Here is a 19,651-nt window from a genome sequence, read left to right as displayed (position 1 = left end):
AGTTGACGTTCTTTCCACTTGATGAGTGAAAGTAGGGATACTTCACCAGGAGATTTGGCTTCTCTAAAGTGTCCGTGTGTGTTTCCTGTTAGCCTTGGCTATTTTCTTTTAATTTGGAGGAAATACTTCTGATTGCTAGCACTTCATGAGTTCAGAAAACTAGTATTGCTGTTGTATTAGCGCAGCGTGTTCCGTTTTCATGCACTTCTTTCGGTTTCTCCCTCCTGCAGAGGCTCTGCCTTCACTGCCACACAGCAACAAGTCATAGAGATGGGAGGGTAATTATTCTTCACCATACTTTCAGGTCTTCCGCTGACACACTTTGATACCTTCCAGCAGCATATTAAATGACACAGTCACGTCACTGTCTTGAAAGTATTGAGTGTTGGGTGTGACTCAGGGGTATACAGCACATGCCCAGCGCGCATGAAGACCACAGAAGGCAAATTGAAGACCCCATGCCTTGAGGTGTGTGGAAGAGCGGCGACCATGGTGGCCTGGGGTGTGATGGCACCTGAAGGCGCATAGGTGGGACAAAGGAGAGCTGCCTTCAGCTAGTTAAGGAATATTTGAAAAAGTAGAACTGGGACCAGTAGGCAGACCACATAGTCACGTGAGACAACATAAGGAAAACACCCTTATTTATCTATGTTGTTTATAGGGAGCTGAGGTCTGATATGTCAGTGGCTGCATATGTGTGTGGCTAAATAGCAGGTGGCCTGAAGTCTAATTTTGCACCTACCCTCCTGTAAGCCTTGTTTTTTAATCCAGATAAGCAAGAAGTTAGTTTTCTTGGTCAGATACTGATGTAAAGCAAATTAAAAGTGAACTTGGGAGCTGAGCATGGTGACGCATGCCTTTAATCCCAGCACTTAGGAGGCAGAGGTAGGAGGATTGCCGTGAGTTCAAGTCCACCCTGAGACTACATAGTGAATTCCAGGTTAGCGTGGGCCAGAGTGAGACCCTACCTCAAAAAAACAAACAAAAAAAGTGAATTTGGGAGAGGTTCTAACTTTTGTATAATATAACATTAAGCCCTGGGTTTGCTATGGGCATCTTGCTATGGTGTACTTCAGAGGATACACTGGGGAATGGATTTGTGGGAGGACATCACAGACCACTGTGATTTCAAACTCTTGGCAGGTACATCTCCGTTCATGGATGCACTAACAGCCAATGGGACCACCACCATACAGACGTCTGTTACAGGAGTTACAGCCGGGAAAAGGAAATTTATTGACGACAGAAGAGACCAGCCTTTTGACAAGCGGTTGCGTTTCAGTGTGAGGCAGACAGAGAGCGCCTACAGATACAGAGATATTGTCGTCAGGAAGCAAGATGGCTTCACTCACATCTTGTTGTCCACAAAATCATCAGAGAATAACTCATTAAACCCAGAGGTGAGAGACGCGCCCCAGGCTGTGTGCTTCCTGTCCCAGCCTGCTTGGCTGGACGCTGCTGGTGTCCTCTTGCTAAGGGCTCGAGTTGGGCAGAGGTGACAGGTGACGTGTGGCAGCCTGGCCCCTCATCACGTTTGTGCCACGGTGATAACTCGCAGCAGGTGGGTGCTAGGCAGCACACTCTCCTGATGTGGCTCCCATAGGAACCGTGGCTCTGTGCCTCTTTGTTCACCTCCCCCCATCCCCATCGCCCCCCCACCCCCACCCCGGGTCAGGAGCTCTTCTGCAGAGCCTCAGGGGCCCGTGGCCTCCCTGAAGTGCATTACAGGCTCTGCCATGGTTTTTGTCAGAATCTTGATGCCCTGGGCCCTGGCCCCATTCTTGAAGGCTCCAGAGTCTGGGTGTTGGAGCTAGCCCTGCACGTGGGAGTGTGGCCAAGTCACAAAACCAGGCCGTTCAGGGCTGGTCCTGACAGCCTCGGGCTGCCGTGGCTGGTTACTTTAAATGTGACTCACGCCCCAGAGACCCTCTACCTTCTGCTCGTGCGCTGCCACGGGGCACGCTTACTTACACACCAGACGGCTGAGCTCTGTCCCACCTGTGCTAGGCTGGTTAAAGGAAGAAGAAAAATAAAAAAGCTGGGACTGAGCTCCTGTCTTTGAACTGGGTGAAGATGCCACCTGCTGTCCAAACTGTGGAACGCCACTGGACAGCACTTGTAACCTTGGCTGCGATGTAGTGGACGGCACGCGCGCCCTGGCCCGAGTGCAGGGCATGCGGAGTGTGCGAGTTTCTTCGTGGCGGATGACGTGGCGCGCCAGCCCGGGGACGCCTTGCTGTAGCACTAGACCGCTCAGCGACACGTGCTTGCGGGGTTCCGTGCCCAGCCTGCTCCCTGACCTCTTGAACTTGTGGTGACTTCCAGGTGATGAAAGAGGTCCAGAGCGCTCTGAACACGGCCGCGGCCGACGACAGCAAGCTGGTGCTGCTCAGCGCCGTGGGCAGCGTCTTCTGCTGCGGCCTGGATTTCATTTATTTCATCCGCCGGCTCACCGACGACAGGAAGAGAGAGAGCACGAAGATGGCCGATGCTATCAGGTACCGAAGCGGGGAGGGCGCCTCAGGGTTGGGGTGCGGTGAGCCGGCCTCTGTGGAAACGGGCCTGGACAAGCCTCAGATGTAGCTCTTCCTCAGAAAAGCACTAGTAGCAAAATTAATTAAATTACCTGTATTTTTCTATACCATGCCTGGCATAAATTACTGTTTGCCTTGGGCAGATCACCGGCTTGAAGGCTGGCTTAGGCCCAGGGCCGGGTGATTCTCATGGAGGTCTACATACACTACGTGCAGCCAGGTGCCCATTATTTGCTGTGTGTTCTGTCCTCGACCCTTCAGTAAAGATGCATTCTCCTCGAAATAATGACATACCATTTGCTTGACTCTAAACTGTCTAGGTTTTGTGACAATTCCTTAGGAGCGTACAAGTATAAAGACAAGTTGGTTTGGCTTTTTTTTTTTTTCCAGAAAATAAATAGTGCACAGTCTCATTGAGTTCCTCCTAATTTCCAGTGACACACAGAAATAAAATGATACACAGGAGAAAGTTCCCCTTTTTATACCCTTCACTAGAGAATCTACTGTTCACTTGTATGTGTTCAGCCTTTTCCTAAATAGTTTTTCTTCTTTTCAATTTTAAAATGACAGATAAAATTATATTTAAAAAATACAACCTGTTAAAAATGAAATTTTTAAAGTTCAGATTATTTTGAAAACAAATTATACTTAAAATATGTATGCATTGAAATTTACTTTCCTTTTGTGGCTTTTACTGTTATTATTATTTTAGAAGAGTGTCCCTGCATAGATAATGCTTGCCTTGAACTCCTGATCCTCCTGCCTCAGTCTCCCAAGTTCTCAGGCTACAGCCATGTACTTATTACCTGGCTTGAAATCAGCCCGTCTTTCTTTCTTTATTTCTTTCTCTCTTCCTTCCTCTTTCCCTCCCTTCCTCCCTCTGTTCCTTCCTTCCTTCATTTTTAGGTAGGGTCTCACTCTAGTCTCAGGGTGGCCTCTTAACTTCACAACAATCCTCCTACCTCTGCCTCCCAAGTGCTAGGATTAAAAGCGTGTGCCACCATGCCTGGCATGAAGTCCACTTTTCTTAACAAATTCAAGTCTACAGCATGACCTTCTTAAGCTAAGCATTTTCACACTCACACACAGATAACAGATTGTTTCTGGTAAATGAACGAACGTACAGTGTTGTTTTGAGCTGCCTTTCCAAAAGACTTCCCCAGTTTTGAGAGACGTCCACTTCCCCTCTGGTTGGAGTTTCAATCACTGTCATAGACCTTCTTGCTCTGAGCACACCCCCTCCTCCTTTGTGCCTGTCACCACACACAATTAAAGTCTGTCCTTGTTTTCTGAGGTGAGTTTTAGTTAAAGCAAATGGGGCCAGTCACCAACCAGGGGGATGTCTTTCCCTGTCCCCTCCCTAGAAAGCCACCGTTCTGGGGAACCTGCAGAAACCGTTACGTTTGCGTTTTTAGTCCCTGGAAAGATGGAAATTTAAAGTGATACAGACTTACAATAGCAATGGAGCAGGCTGGCTCTCCTCCAGACCCTGCTGTCCCCTATGCTGGCAGTGTTGAAGCTGAGATTCTGAGGTCGAGCAGCCCCCCAGTGGTTGGGGTTAAACACTGTCCCGTGGCCGTCCCTGGGCTCTCTGGTCCCCTAAGCCATTCTGTAGCAGATAGTAGTTAGCAGGATCAGACTTGTTTCAGGGATGGGGGTCTAGTGCATGGCGGAGAGACCACCCAAGTGGCTCTCGTGACAGTGCCCACCCGTTGGAGGTGGAAGGCAGTGTTCGCTTGTCTCCCTGAGCCCTGTGGTTCGCAGTCCCAGTCTTGGGGTGACTGTAACTTGATCATTATGAAGTTTGATAATCTGATCTTATACTTCTGATCACCTAAACAATTTTAAGCTTGTGGTCCAGTGCTTGATGACACTATTTTGTGATTCAGTTTGATTACTGAGACCACTTTAGACAGCCTTCACTCTTAGCCCCTCCATCAGGATGGATTATGGGAACCTAACTCGCAGTTTCGTATCCAAACTGCTCCACCTCGTACAGGGGCTCTGCAGAACTTCCTTGGCCCACACCGAACCCACAGGATACTGTGCCCTCTGGTTGCAGCCAGCCAGCACCTCTGAGTGTGGCTCTCTTTTCCCTAGGGAGGAACTCCCCCCAGCTTCACCTGCTCAGCCTGCTCCTCCCTCCAGTGATTGGTCACCCTGGACAGCAGCTGAGGCTGGTGGTTCTAGAGTCAGTGAAACAAAAGTTCAGTGAAGGCAGTTGTCATGTGTCCACTTCTTAGGCTTGGGCTAGCTTTTTTAAGTGTGTTTCCACCAGCTAGCTCCCTGCTCCTGGTCCCAGCACTCGCATCGGGCTGTCCTGCTTCCTTGTATCCTGTCTCTAGTTTAAGTGAATGCGGCTTGGTGGTGTGACTTTTCCCGCCAGATGGTTAGCCTTTCTCCCGCATGGCTGCCCGCATGCTTGTTGTTGCGCTGTCCCTCTTAGGCCCCTAAAGCTTTGAGGCAGAGGACCTCGTTGTAACAAGCTTGTCAAAGCCAGGTAGGAAAGAGGAAAGCTGGCTGAGACATTAGGTTGTTGGCTGTCCAGGTACAGCTGATTCTCTGGTGGGATTGGTGGTGATGACCGTTCTAAGGGTTCACTGCAGTGAAATGCCCAGCGCCTTAGTGAAAATGCGAGGCCCTGGGGTCCCTCGACGGAGGGGGAGCCCCCGTGCCCCCGCTCGGCGCTAAGGGGCTGCGGGACGTGGATGGGGTCTCTGGCCCAGCAGCGCCCTAGATGAGCCCCGTTCAGGCAGCCCTGTCTATCTAGCTCACTTGAGAAACTACTGGCTCTTAAGAACGCCCAGCTCCTCGTTGCCTTATTTCCCCAAACAATCCTAGCCTGCTAGGTGCTTATGTCACTCTTTTGATGTCTGAATTAATGAATGTTCTTCCCAGGAATTGTGTTTTATTATAAAGCTTTCCTTTCCCTGCCAAACCCAGCCTAACCTTTAGCTCAATTCACAAATAATTGAAAGGCGCCACGTGAATTCAGCGTTGTATTGCATACAGTTGAATGTGTGTACACTTTGATTTTTAAAGTTATGAAATGTGCACACTTTTTCATACCTGGCAAATGGCGAAAGCAGTGGGTTGGCTATTGAGGGCTGCAGCACCAGGCCCGGGGCAGTCACTACTTTCCACCTCTGGGGGCCTTGTAGCTTGACTTAACACTCACAGGAGTAAGCCTTCCTGGCCCTGGGAAGTACCTTCTAGACAGAATGTTTCCACAGAGGTTTTTAATTTTCTTTGCAACCAAGTTTTTATCTGGCATCTAAGCTCACTCTGGGAAGGAAAGATCTTTGTTCCAGAGTGGGCAGGTAGGCTCAGACCCCTCCCAGAAAGACCCTTCAAATTCATCGAAAGTAATTCCAGGTGACAATAAAAATTTCAGTTACAAAAAAATTTTATCCAGCTTGCTAAAATCCACGTTTCAACTTCTCATCATACACTTTCAAAACAGTTTTATACAAACAGCATGGCAGAGAGCAATATTGCAGTGACTTGTTATCCCCTTTACTGCCTCTCTGGGATCATTTTACCCTTACAATAAGTTTGACCGTTCTTCTCATGTTAACTTGTGCCCCCTTGGCGTGTGTAGGTGTTTTAGCACTGGGGCAGATTGTACTTCCGTGAGGCTTATGAGAATGAACCACGCGGGGCCCCTGATCCATTTTGGGGCCACCTACTCCGTATCATGAAGGCCATTCAGTGGTTATCTTTCCAAGAACTCTGATCCTCAAAGGCAGTGAACTGTAGTTTTTCTAAGCTGTTTCAAGAGGCTGCTAAAAAGGTTGTCTGGCTTTCTTTGTATCATTAAACCCCAGTGTGATCTTTCCAACAATGCCTCGGGCTTTCTCATTTGGGAAGTCTTAGTGTGCCTCATTCATTTGAATGAGTTACTTCTTGCTCAGAGTTCCAACAACCCCTCTCCCAGGCGGTGCTGAGCTTGCAGACGAGGCCTTGGCAAGCTGCTGACTCCTGCGGCCCTGATCTTCCGCGTCCCTCACACTTGCCCTTTCTCAGCTCCACAACATGCCCCATCTCACAAAACCTGTGGCCCATCCTGTGGGTGTTCAGGGAACTAGGGAGCACCTAATACGCTGCGTCGTGGTTTTCATGATGTCAGTCCAGCACTTTGCCTAACAAGAAGCCACCCCGACACGTCGCTCGAGGTGCCTCCTCTGTAAGGGTCGCCCCACTCCTGGCCTTACTGTCCTTTGAGCTCCTGCTTCAACTGGATCTATCAGCCTGTCTCCAGCCTCCCCAAGGTCATTCTGTCTAGCTCAAGATGAATTCAGGTTGTTTCCAGCAAAAAAAAAAAAAAAAAAAAAAGTCAGAAATTGCATACCAAAGCTAGATCCTGCCCCTGCACTTTCTGACTCCTAATCCTGAATCACTGTTATTTGCCAAACACCAGACAGCCCCAAGGTGCCTCATCCATGGTCTTTGGGAATCACTTCTTGGTTGGTTGAGTGGACTGCTCAAGGGAGGAAAGATTAAGGAACAAGATATACCAGTTAGAGAGCTCATGAGCTACCTTGTAGGCACAGAAGCATCCTCCAAAAACCCCACACAGGACTTGTGGCAGCCCCAGCCCCTTACATGATAGCCAGACCGTCCTTAGGCCTTTACAGCACACAGCAAATGAATCCACGTTTCACAGCCTGCAGAAGAAAGCATTATACAAATCTTGCCCCTTAATGATTTACAAAGAGTTTACATCTTGGGAAATTGAACTCCATAGTGGACTTTTCATCTGCTCTGATATGCAATGTTTTCAGTAATTCCCCATTTATTTTTTATTTTAGAAACTTCGTGAATACTTTCATTCAGTTTAAGAAGCCCATTATTGTAGCAGTTAATGGCCCAGCCATTGGACTAGGAGCATCCATATTGCCTCTTTGTGATGTGGTTTGGGCTAACGAAAAGGCTTGGTTTCAAACACCCTATACCACCTTCGGACAGAGTCCAGATGGCTGCTCTACAGTTATGTTCCCCAAGATTATGGGAGGAGCGTCTGTGAGTACCGTTTAAAAAAAAATCATTCTAGAACCGTCCTGACGAGATCTGATTTGGTTGTGGTTTTGCTCAGTCTATACAGTGTGCTGTTCTCTGGGGACTTGGCGTTAGGTACACTTGTCACCCGCAGCGTGGTTCAGGAACATTACTCTCTGCTCCGCATCGCCACTCCCGAGAGAACGGCCCCGTGCATAAAGAGTTACGGCTTTACCTGACTAACGCTGACAGCCACTCCATAGCTGCCCCAGTGGTACCCCAAACAGTGGAATTTGTGATGACAGAGTTCTTTAATAAAAAGGTACACTTTCTTAAACACATGAGGAGGAAGTAGAGTTGCAAAGGAGAAGGGCCTTTTCTGACATAAAATTAAGTTTGAAATCTGTGAGAGTTTGTGTTTATATCACAGCTTGTGGTTTGACAAGTAATTACAGGAGCCCCATTCCTTTGCCCTTGAATTAAGGCAAATGCCGGTGCTGCGGGTGGGTTCTTTGGAAGCCGAGCCAAGGCCGCTCTGGCAGAAGAGTGCTTGGCTCGCTGGTGAGGGGATGGGGAGGACTCGAACTGGACAGGGGGTATGGCCAGCCTGTGGTGTGGCCTTGACCATCCCCTGAGAACTCGGGAGAACGTAAATGGACTGGCATGGCCACATCACGTCCATCAGCGCTACATGTGGGCTGCTCGGGGAGAATGCTGTGCCCATGGGCACAGTGACTGGCCTAAGCGTGTCCCAGGAGAAGCTGACAGCCATGTGCCAGCAGCACCCTCACGGCCAGGGCAACAAGACTTCCCTCCCTCCCCTGCCACGGAGACCCACTACTTTCACGTTTGTCGGAGGAAGAGGGTAGACTAGCAAACATTTGCAGGCGGAAGCCCCCGGGACTGCGGTAGGAGGGAAAGCATCGTGAGGGAGCCTCCTCCTGTCTGTACCAGGGAAGCCTGCAGGCACCCATGGCCGAGCGAGTGCTCTGGGACGATGTGGGCCTCTGCACCCTGGGGCTTTGTCTGGTCAGCGGGAAAACCTCAGGTAGCCCAGGCCGCACCTGCTGAGCCATGTTCCCCGTAGGAAACGCCGAGCTGTGTGGTGGGTCCCAGTGGAATCCTGGGTCACAGCTTCTGTGGGGAAATTGGCAAGGCTGGCACAGGGTTTGTCTGTCTTCTAGTGAATAACATGAGGCCAGTGAATGTTTTCTGATTGTGATCATAAGGCATGACGCGCTAGTCAAGGAGGAGCTGGGAACAGTTACTGGCAACTCTCTCTTTTACAGTTTTGTAATTTTTCCACAAATCTAAACTTTCTCCGTAATGTTAATGAACTGGGGGAGGTAGGCGGACAAACAGCAGTCTCCTGTGCCCTTCTGGTCTCAGCACCACCTGCTCTCCTGCATGTGCCTCCCCAGTAGCTGCCCATTCTGCTGGCCTCATGGATGGCTCTGGTGAGATGCTTGTCCTAGGGGGACTGAGACCCAGTCACTCTGCTTGCTTGAGTCTGAGTAGCTGCCCTTGGGCACTGCCTGTACCCCAAACTGGAAGACCCCCCCCCCCCAGTGTACCTGATCCACATGTGTGCCGTGCACCACACCGCCATTGCTGCGTGGCCCAGCAGAGGCCTTGCGGTCCCTAACCCTCTCAGGTGTCCTTCTGTGGACACCCCCTGGCTGGTACAGAGCCCTGTGACACGCCAGGCTCTCCATGAGCCTCCAAGACTTGGTGAAGCCTGAAGACCTGCGGGCACAATGTAGAGGACGCGTCTGTTCTTGGTGCCAGGCAGTTGCTAGCAGGAGTGAGCAGGCTGCTATCCTTGCAAGGCCATGCAAGGCAGCCAGCCTTATCTCTCTATCTATCTATATCCCCCTGGCAGACATTTGTGATTCGTATCAGAGTCACCTTAATACTCCAGAGCAGGCTGTGACCCCCTCCCCTGTCCCTCATGCGCAGCCAAGACTGACCAGTGTCAGTGCTGCGTCTACACCCAGGTGGCCCCAGCGGACGAGGACCTGGCACGGCAGGATTTGCCCCCCCCCCCCCGCCTCCTTTTCTTTGCATATCTTTACCCCAGACCTGCTTATCCCCAGTCTTGACGTGCCAGGCTGGTCATGGAGGCCACACACTTACGCGTGGGTTGGTGGCATCCTAACGTAGACCAGTTAGATGACCAGACACCACCCCCCCCCAGGATGGGCACTTCCTCGCCTCTGGCTTTCATAGTCACGGTGCGTGATGCCAAGGGAGTTACTGGCCCTTTCCTCCTCATGCCCTCATGCTGACCAGCCACTCTCAGTCACCCAGAGCTCCCCATGTGGCCACAAGTGTGGGCTGAGGCAGGGCAGCTGTCCAACAGATGATGGGGCCCTGAGCCACCTGCTCAGCTTCTGGTCACTGCTGTACCCCCCACCCCACACCCCACGTTAGCAGGGCTGCAGTGTGGCTTTCCCTCTGGCACTCACCACAAGCTTCACATGGCATCTTGCTAACCTGCTCCATGGCCTGCCACAGCTCCATCAGCCTGGCGCCACTCTTTCTCAGAGCCACCATGTGGAGCAGGGTCAGATGGTCATCTGGAGGACTTGTCAGGGAATTGAATTGGTGTTCTGAGGCGTTCCTTAACTAGTGGTCAGTTCTGCCCATCTTGGGGCCCTGGGTTATACACCCTTAGAATTCATTCCCAGATGTCTTGTTTTCTCCCCCACACACACACACCCACACACACATGCACTGTCCCACTTTGAGGGAGGAGGTGAGTTGCAAGCCTGATGCCAGGAGGGTGAGGCAGCTCTGAGAGGAGCCATGGTATCTTGGGAAGAGAGCTGTTCTTGCCAGGGACAGGTGGGGCCTTCCTACAAGCATGCGGCCAAAGGAATCTGCGATTCAGAGAGAGGGCATTGATGCAGAGGTCTGGGGTAGGTTTGGGCATCTTTCTCCTCCCATAGCCTAACAGACCTTCCTCAGGTAGATAAATAACGACTGAAGCTTGGCCACTGTGGCTGCTGTGTCCTGGCCTGCGCTGAGTCTCAGCTCTCTGCTCCCCACCACAGGGAGAAGCTGTCACCACGTGAGGGTGTAAGAGTGAGGGTGGACCCTGTGACAGGTTCATTGAGCTCCCCTGGCTTGGGAGAGCCCCGGGTCCTCCTCGTCGTCCAGCACACAGCCAGCCCCCAAGTCCTTTCACCTCTTCCTCTGCCCCCCAACTGCCGCAGTCAGTTTCTCTGAAAACCGCAATGGGTTCCTAAAGAACATCCCCGGAGAGGCGAGGCCGGGCGTGTGTGCAGTGCCTAACCCCGAGGAGCTCCGAGGACCCCACTGCCCATGGCTTTCGGGTGTGGTAGCCCCGTGAGGCCTTGTGCCTGGGTCGAGCTGCCAGGAGCAGTCCCATCAGTGTGTGCCGTCTGTGCTGATCTGTGTCCGCCCCAAGAGCTGTCACAGGGCCACCCCTGTATGACAGGGTAGGGGTGTTACCAAGATGATTTTTAGATCCGGTGTGAGTTGTTAGTGAAAGAGGTCGTTAGTAGCAGTTACTGCCGACCCTGGCAGTAGAACATCCTTAGTGCCCCTGTAAGCTCAGTGTGAGTTACCTCTCCGGGGAGTCTGCTTCTCCCCACTGCAGCACCTGTGTGAATGTGAGGTGGTGCACAGGAAGGGCCCAGAAGAAAAACCTTTATTAAAATATTTACGTAATCCCCTCCTACCACCCTTTTTTGTCTCCTCTCTCCACTGAACCCGTCTTGTTTCCAATTCTGTCTTTATTTTGATGCCTTTTGTTTGGTTTTTGCCCTCCTCTATCATCCATGAAATGTTGATGGGCCCAATATCATACAGGTCTTACACAGATAACAAGAGACGCTGTGTCATGAATGAACTGTGTCTGGAGACACTACGAACATGCTCCATGGCTGTCTGCCTCCCGAGTGCTGGAATTAAAGTCATGTGCCACCACGCCCGGTTCTAACCACTTTTTTTATTCTCCACAATTTATTAACTGGTCTTGATACCATATTTCTGCCTTAAAAATATTTTTGGTGGTTTTTATAACAAAAGGGTCTTGACTCTATATACAACTTCAAGAAATGTTTTTTAAGTTAGATGAGTTTACCAAATTCTCAAAAAAAAGTGAGAGCAGGACTATTTTATAGGCACAAACATAAATGTTTAGAGGGCAGTTTTGTGGGCATTAGTCAAACAGCAGTAATTGCTTTCCCTATGGGGCTTAGAACCTTCCCAACCATGGAGTTTTGACTAGGTTTTCATTACTAGGCATGAATTCCGCTCCTACAGAATGGGATGAGGGAGTTATTAAGCAAGCTTGGATGTTCGTACATTTGTAAATGATTTTTGGAATTTGAGCTCTTGAACCAAATGCTGTCACCAGTGGAGGTCTTAAGAGTTCAGCAGCCTCGGGAAAATTCCAGAATGGCTTAAAGCTGCTGCAGATTGAGCTTCTTGGTCAACCACTGTCCTCCCCGGGGAGTGCTGACCGGGTACTAATCTTTGTCCCACCTTGGGGTCTGATGCTGGGGCTGCTGTCAGCTGGGGGGATTTTGCCCACCCTCAGGGCATATGTGGCAATGGCTAGACACATTTCTGGCTTCCATAGCTGACGAGATGCTGGTCATTAGAGACAGTCTCCAACATAGGGCAGACCATACCCTAAACACCAGGTCTAGGATGTCCGAACAAGTGGACTGCGTGCCGCACACTGTAACTTCCTACCTTGTGAGCAGAGTCTTTGACTAAAGCCCTCTGCAAACAGTGAACGCTGTACTGTGGCCGCGCTTGTTGGACGTGATGCTCAAAGGCTGCACCTCCGTCTTGCACTTGGTGTGTAAGTACTCAAGTGTTGACGCCTTCCGCAGCCCAAAGCAGGACTAGAGCGAGTCTGGCTTTCTCCCTTTGCGTACATAAAGCTCCACCAGGAGAGCTGAGGGGTAAAGGGCCTGCTGGCAAAAAGCTGGGGGGTGCGCTTGTGTGCCAGTAGGTGGGCCTTAGCCTACCAGTCTGTTCTACTGCCCACTGCCCTCCTCCCCAGCGGGCACCAGATACCCTGGTCACCCACGGACTCCCTGCCTCTACAAGCCTGTGTGCCCAAGAAGTGTTCTTATTAGGTACTAGTTGGCATCTAGAAGAGCAAAAACGACAGCCCAGAATGACAGGTGCAGCCCCTGACACACACACACACACACACACACACACACACACACACACACACGGCAGACAGTAGCTGACATCCCTCCCTGACAGCAGCTCTGGGAGCTGCCCCACTGGGGAGTTTGTTCCTGCCGGCTTTGTTCCCACACCTCTTCCGTCTAGCCAAGCCCTGAAGACTGTCCATCTTTTTGGTTGCACTCAAAGAAAGTCCTGTCCCCTTCCCTCTGTCTCGATGTTAAGCATGGGGCCAGTTTTGACCACGTGGGTGCTTGACCCACAGTTTGTATCATGTTCCTCCTATGGCTTGTGTATTTCCCGGAGACCCACAGCTTTACACGTCTGTGACACGAGTAGAAACGTAAAAGTTGCCATTTTAAATCTACTGAAAATTGGAGCACGAGTCTCTCGCTCACTTGAGCATGTTTTCGTAGTAAGTTTTTCTTGTGCTGCTGGTCCTGGGTGTTTGGGGCTGTTTTGGTCTTTTTACACCTTCTGCTTCAAACTGACTGACTGCCTCCTTCGAAATGGGACACATTAACAGCCTTGAATCAATATTGTCATATTCTTGGATAAAATCAACTTTTTCTCTCTTTGTCTTGCATCCAGACATACAGTTATAAAAAAGAGCTATCCATCAGAAGAAGAAAAAAAAACAAAAAAAGCAAAAAAACTGTCTAGTAACAGTGAGCAGCCAGGCCAGGAGGAGGAAGGTGGGCTGCTGTGACAGCTGCAGGCTAGAGAAGAGATGGCTCTGAGCGGCCCGGCAGGGAGAACCAGGAAGAGGTGGAAGGGAGACTGAGGAAGTGTTGGGGCGTCACTCGACCTCCAGAGGGCAGAAAGCCACAAGCAGAGAAGTGGCTGAGGCTGGAGGTGTTGGCATTCACCTGGAATTCCATGCAATTCCATGATTCGGGAGGCAGAGACGGAAAGATCATTAGTTCAGGGAAACAAAATAAGCAGCAACTCAGGAAGACGGAGAAGGTCCCCCAGGGAGACCAGAGCAGGGTTCACCACGCCCAGCAAAGTCATTAGGGTCTACCATCTTGAGCTCACACCTCAAAAGGCTTGATGTAAGGAACTGAGTATTGGTGTCATGCCATAGAAATGAAATAGGGAAGGAAATGTCAGGGACTCTAGAACATTTCCCCTCTGCACATGGCGTCAAAGGCCCCTTTTTCTCACTGCAGAACTGTCAATAGCCAATGTGAGGCCAAGAAAGTCTTTTTTTTTTTTTTTTGATACAGGGTCTCTTGCCCAAGCTGGCCTGGGATTTTTTCCTATGTAGTCTTAGGGTAACCTCTCACTGGCATCCTCCTGTCTCTGCTTCCTAAGTGCTAGCATTAAAGGCCTCCACCACCACACCCAGATTTATTTATTTATTTGAGAGAGAGAGAGAGAGAACGGGCATGTCAGGGCCTCCAGCCACCACAACTGAACTCCAAATGAATGCACCTCCTTGTGCATCTGGCTTATGTGGGTCCTGCAGAGTCGAACAGGGATCCTTGGCTTTGCAGGCAAATACCTTAACCTCTAAGCCATCTCTCCAGCCCCCAAGAAAGATTTTAATGGATGTGTTTGTGGGCCATCCCTTCACTGAGAAGGGGGCTCCTCATTCACCTCAAGGGTGTCACAGAATATTCCAGATGCTTCAGAGGCTCATGCTATTGTCCAAGACAAGAGACCATCTACACTTGGGATGACTCAAAACCTCGGATCCTTCTTATGAGGATCCAGCTGTCCTGTGGAAGAGGCAGAAAGTCAGCCGCAAGTTCGCCTGCACCTGGGGCTGGGGGCTCTGCACTGTGCGTATGCGAATCACAGGGCCTGTGGCTTAGATCTCATGGAGTCCACTTTGCCTCCGGAAAAGGGAGTCATCCACCTCGCATGTTTATCTGGGCACCAGAAGCTCATAGTCAGGTCGTCATCACAGTGGGGTCTGATGGAAAGTTAGCCTGTTACTCATCCACCTGTGTGGTGTGACCTAGAATCAGGACAGCAAGTCAGTTGACTTTACAATATGTACACACACACTTTTTTAGGAAACCACCAACAGCTGGGTGTTGTGGGGCACACTTTTTATCCCAGCACTCAGGAGGCAGAGGTAGGAGGATCGCCATGAGTTCGAGGCCACCCTGAGACTACATAGTGAATTCCAAGTCAGCTTATCTCACAAAACCAAAAAGAAAAAACCACCACCAAAAAAAAAAAAATTTTTTTTTCCACTGTATCCATTAAACCATGTGAAGCAACTCAGACCTTCTTACAGAAAGTACAGTCATTTGGTGTACATTTGAGTCCTGGGTGGTTATTATCCATATGGTACAATGTGGCCTCCACAGTGTCCCCCTGCGGTAGCTTTCACGTTCGTGACAGTGCCATTTGGTCTCAAGAATGAGTCACTGTTGACCTCTCAGATATGGGAAATAACGTGTGTGGTTCCTTAAACCCACAGATTGCCTGCTCCTGTTTGGGCTCCTTTTCCTGGGATTATTTGGCAAATTAGATGAGTTCATGTGGACATGGTTGGCATTAAGAGGAGAAACTCAGGAATTTATACCAGTAACTTCAAATTAACCTAACATAACATAAACCTTTTCTAATTTGGACCTATTTTTTAATCCATATGAATGGTAATTACATCATAAAGAAAGTCATTAAGATTTGGGGGGGTCACAGTCCCAGGATACTACTTTCCTGCCCAGTGTGCTTGTGCCGTACACAGTTGGTTCTTCCAGTCATGAGAGGGTCTGAGACGGGTTCTGTTGTCCAAGTCAGTCTGTCCTTGGCTTGGATTTTTGAGGGATGTTTCCAAGACAGGTCTTCTCTGTGTGCCTCCCCCCTGTGTCTCATATCGTGTCCATTCTTCCTTTCAGGCAAATGAAATGTTGCTCAGTGGGCGGAAGCTGACTGCGCAGGAGGCGTGTGGCAAGGGCCTGGTCTCGCAGGTGTTCTGGCCAGGGACCTTCACCCAGGAAGTCATGGTTCGCATCAAGGAACTCGCCTCATGTAACCCAGTTGTACGTCTGAGTGGTTCTTTTACATGTTGATTTTCAAAATTGGGAAAAACAAAACAACAACAATCCCTCTGTGTTCATTATCCAGGGTGCCTTTCCGTGTACACCAAAATGCACAGGTGGCTTAATGGTTAAGGTGCTTGCCTATGAGCCTAACGACCCAAGTTCAGTTCCCCAGTACCCACATAAGCCAGATGCACAGTGGCATATACATCTGGAATACGTTTGCAGCAGCTGGAGGCCCTAATACACCATTCTCTTTATTTTCTGTCTCCCTGTGCTTGCAAATAATTTTTTTAATGGCGTCCTTGCATTGTGCACACACCCTCACCTATACTTCAGAGTCATCTCTGCCTGATGGAATGGCTGGTGCATTGTACATGCTTTGTAATATGTGGTGTACCATACTGTTGCAAAATAATAGACTGGGCAGATTCACTGCAAACATTGTTTCGGTTTTCTTTTGTATTTTGTTTTTTGATTTTTCGAGGTAGGGTTTCAGGATAGCCTCGAACTCGTGGCAGTCCTCCTACCTCTGCCTTCCAAATGCTGGGATTAAAGGCATGCGCCACCATACCGGGCAGACATTTTTTGAATATTTTCATTTCAAAGTTGGCTAGGCAGGGGTGACCAAGCGTACTTTATATACAGTAGACCTGATAAGTATTCTGAGGAAAAAAATATGTCTGCTGGCCGTTTTAACAAGTAATGGCTCTGATTTAACGGTTGCTGCCCTGCATGTGGTCTTGGCACCTGGGTGCACCAGCTTGCTAACTTGCCATTGTCACCCGCAGGTCCTGGAGGAATCCAAGGCCCTGGTGCGCTGCAACATGAAGCTGGAGTTGGAACAGGCCAACGAGAGGGAGTGCGAGGTGCTCAAGAAGATCTGGGGCTCCGCCCAGGGCATGGACTCCATGTTAAAGTACTTGCAGAGGAAAATCGATGAATTTTGATTGGTGGGCTGCGGGCGGACCATAGGAACTGGTTTGAGTGGGACGTCTGCGACTCCTGTTGCCGCGGCCCATCCTTACAGCCTGAAGTTCGCCCATAGCTCGCACTTGGAAGCAGGACTGGGAACATCCAGACTATTTATTACCAAGGAGTTTTTAAGTGCTGTAACTTTAAAATAAATAACTACAAAGCTCCTTTGTCCAAACGTCATTATTTTATACAAGTATGAAAACGTGTGGTGAACACCAGACTGCTTTTGGAAGCCCTAGTTTTTCTCTAGCTAGTACTGTATTTAAAAAAGAATTGTTTTCTATTCATTTTGGGTAACAGAGAAGTTTGGAATGATGTTTATTTTACTCATATTTTTTTCCCCTTCTAGAACACAGACCAGAGGTGTGTCTGCCTCTCCTCCCTCCCCACATGGAGATGTAGAAAGATGTGAAATGTTTCCTCTGTCTCTGAGGGGAGAGGTGCAAGTACCTCAGTGGTTTAAAAACGCTAAATTAAAATTTACCTTGTAGGGAAAACATTTCTGGTGAAAAGCACAGCCAGCAACTTACGGTCTATTCTCCCTTTTCCAGATACGCCCGCCCTTCTCCAGTCAGCGCAGACACCGCTGTCTGGGGAAAGCTTATGTTGCAGTATTAGTGAGTCCTGACTAGCTGAGATATGGATAGCTAAGTTACACGTTAGTCTTAGTGGGTTTTCAATCGTTTTTCTGACCCTTTTGAAAAATAACTATGTAAGTGCTTTGTGGCAGGGTGAGAAATACTACTTTATACACAGTTTGGTTTTCTATCTGCAAATAAGATTGATGTATTACACCAAAAAGTATTTTTATGTTTATAAAGTGTAATTTTTAGGTTCACTTAGAATATATTTTATTTAATAAGTTAAAATTCTCTTGGCACACTATTAAATACAGAAACTCGAAGAAGAGCTACCTTATATTTGACATTTAATGTTCCTGGCCCTGCTTCATGTCTCCACCACACACTGAGCACAGTACAGTGTCCACGGGCGCCCCGGAGTGGGGCCTGACCCTGACTCCAGACGCCTCTCGTTACTCGGGCTTCTGGGCTTGCAATCATAGTGAATGTATGAAGAATGAAATAAAGTCAAAACCTTATTTTTGTACAGTTTTGAAGTTTATACTTAGAGCTGACTGCCTCCCTGACCGCGTGGAGGGCCGTGCAGTGTGTACATCTGCCTTTACCTGGGATTGATTGGTACAGTATTTTTGCATCTGTGGGACCTACTTTTTCGTTCCGTAGTTTGAACTATATATAAACTGTACAATCCGTAAAAGTTTTTATAGAATAAATATTCAGCTGTGAAAACTGGTTAAATAAACTAATATTTCTTAACACATTTGGAATGTTTCTCTGATTAATAATTCATGCCCGGCTTCTCCTGGGGTGTTTGTAAAGTACACACACACACCAAAACAAACAAAAGACATGGGTTTGGCTTCTTCGGAGGCTCCAGCCTATGTGTGCGCTGGATGGATGGGTGGATGGGCTGGTGGGTGGGTGCAGTTACTTCCCCAAAGGAAGAAAACTCTCTTACAGAATTGGCATCCACTAAGCAGTGGCACTGTAAGTGGGAGCAGGGCCCCACTGACTAGATATGCTTTCGCTCCAGAAGTCCAGTCATCTGCTTCCCCAAGTCCCATGCCTAAGTCCACCTGGTGGCCTCTGCTAAACTGGTATGTGTCCCTTTGTAAACAAATCTGTCCAACCCATCCCCGAGTGCAGGTAGCATTCCATGTTTGTGTGGGAAGGTGTTACTGAGCAGAGACTCCAGGAAGGTGGGCACTGCCATCTGAGAGCCTGCGGTGCATCCTGGACTGTGAGCATCACTCATCCTGGTGGTGACAAGGCACCCAGAAACAAGGCTTGTGCTCTGGCGTGTTCCATCTGCCTGCCTTAACCATAGCCCAGTGAGATCAAGTCAAGATGAAAATTGGCTCTGCTCAGGTTTTGCCTTGAATTATCTGGACATCTTTTTTATTTTATTTTATTTTTATTTATTTATTTGACAGAGAAAGAAAGAGAGAATATGCACACCAGGGCCTCCAGCCACTGTAAATGAACTCCAGATGCATGCGCCCTCTTGTGCATCTGGCTTATGTGTGTCCTGGGGAATTGAACCTGGGTCCTATGGCTTTGCAGGAAAATGCCTTAACCACCAAGCCATCCTTATCTGGACATTTTAAATGGTGAAGTACATGACATGGTGACACAAGGTAAATTGAACCATAGACCTCTGAGTTTCTGAGGCCTTGACCACACTGCAGATAGCTTGACCTGCCTGTTGTAGCGTAGGGAAGAGCAGCCTGTTTTGGCTTCTGGTCAGGCCATGACTGGGTAGAATTGAGGATCTCTGGGTAAAGTGAATGAGTTCATCTGCATGGAGCTCCTGGTTAATGGCTGAGCTTCATCCCTTGTGATGGTGTGCCAGTGACCTTCTGAAACACCTGACCAGAAGCATTTTGTGGTAAAGGCTTCTAGTTTCAAGGGGAAGCTCCATCATGGTTGAGGGGGTGTCTGATCTCTAGCAACAGGAAGTATAGTCAGCTGAGTGTTGTAAGTGGGGGTGGGCAGTAACACTCCACCAGCCACGCCCGGCAAGGTTCCACAAACTTCTCAAACAGCACCATCTGCTGGGAATTAAGTCTGAGACATAATCCAAAGCAGGAGGCTCCGGGGGACATTGAACATTGAAACCACCACACATAGTCCACAAGCTCTGTCTGCATCGTCATTGCCTGACCTGTCCACCAAGGTCACCTGGTGTTAGCGCATTTTGAAGTAACCACTACTTGGCAACAGGGCACACTTTCTATAAGGGGTGGACAGAAACTACACTTGGCATACAGTCTTTTTACATCTACCCAACTCTGCCATGGCAACAGCAGACCACCTGCAGAAGGCATCAGTGAAGACATGCTGCATTCCAGTGAGAACTTATGGATGCCCAAATGTGAAT

At 49.1% G+C, this 19,651-nt stretch overlaps 1 protein-coding gene across 1 annotated transcript in view; it reads left to right on the top strand.

Moving 5' to 3' along the window:
- Cdyl (chromodomain Y like) overlaps positions 1 to 18,031 on the top strand; it is a 122,622-nt gene extending 104,591 nt beyond the window's left edge. The window contains exons 3-7 of the mRNA XM_045137001.1: positions 1,144 to 1,400; positions 2,326 to 2,498; positions 7,346 to 7,556; positions 15,569 to 15,712; positions 16,504 to 18,031. Coding sequence (XP_044992936.1) covers positions 1,144 to 1,400; positions 2,326 to 2,498; positions 7,346 to 7,556; positions 15,569 to 15,712; positions 16,504 to 16,662 — 944 coding nt within the window. The 3' untranslated portion in view covers positions 16,663 to 18,031. The remainder of the gene's footprint in view (positions 1 to 1,143; positions 1,401 to 2,325; positions 2,499 to 7,345; positions 7,557 to 15,568; positions 15,713 to 16,503) is intronic.
- The last annotated feature ends 1,620 nt before the right edge of the window (positions 18,032 to 19,651 follow it).

The sequence above is a fragment of the Jaculus jaculus genome, chromosome 17 (assembly GCF_020740685.1).
Source record: "Jaculus jaculus isolate mJacJac1 chromosome 17, mJacJac1.mat.Y.cur, whole genome shotgun sequence".
Classification (NCBI taxonomy): domain Eukaryota; kingdom Metazoa; phylum Chordata; class Mammalia; order Rodentia; family Dipodidae; genus Jaculus; species Jaculus jaculus.
This window is presented reverse-complemented; position numbering and strand designations above follow the sequence as displayed.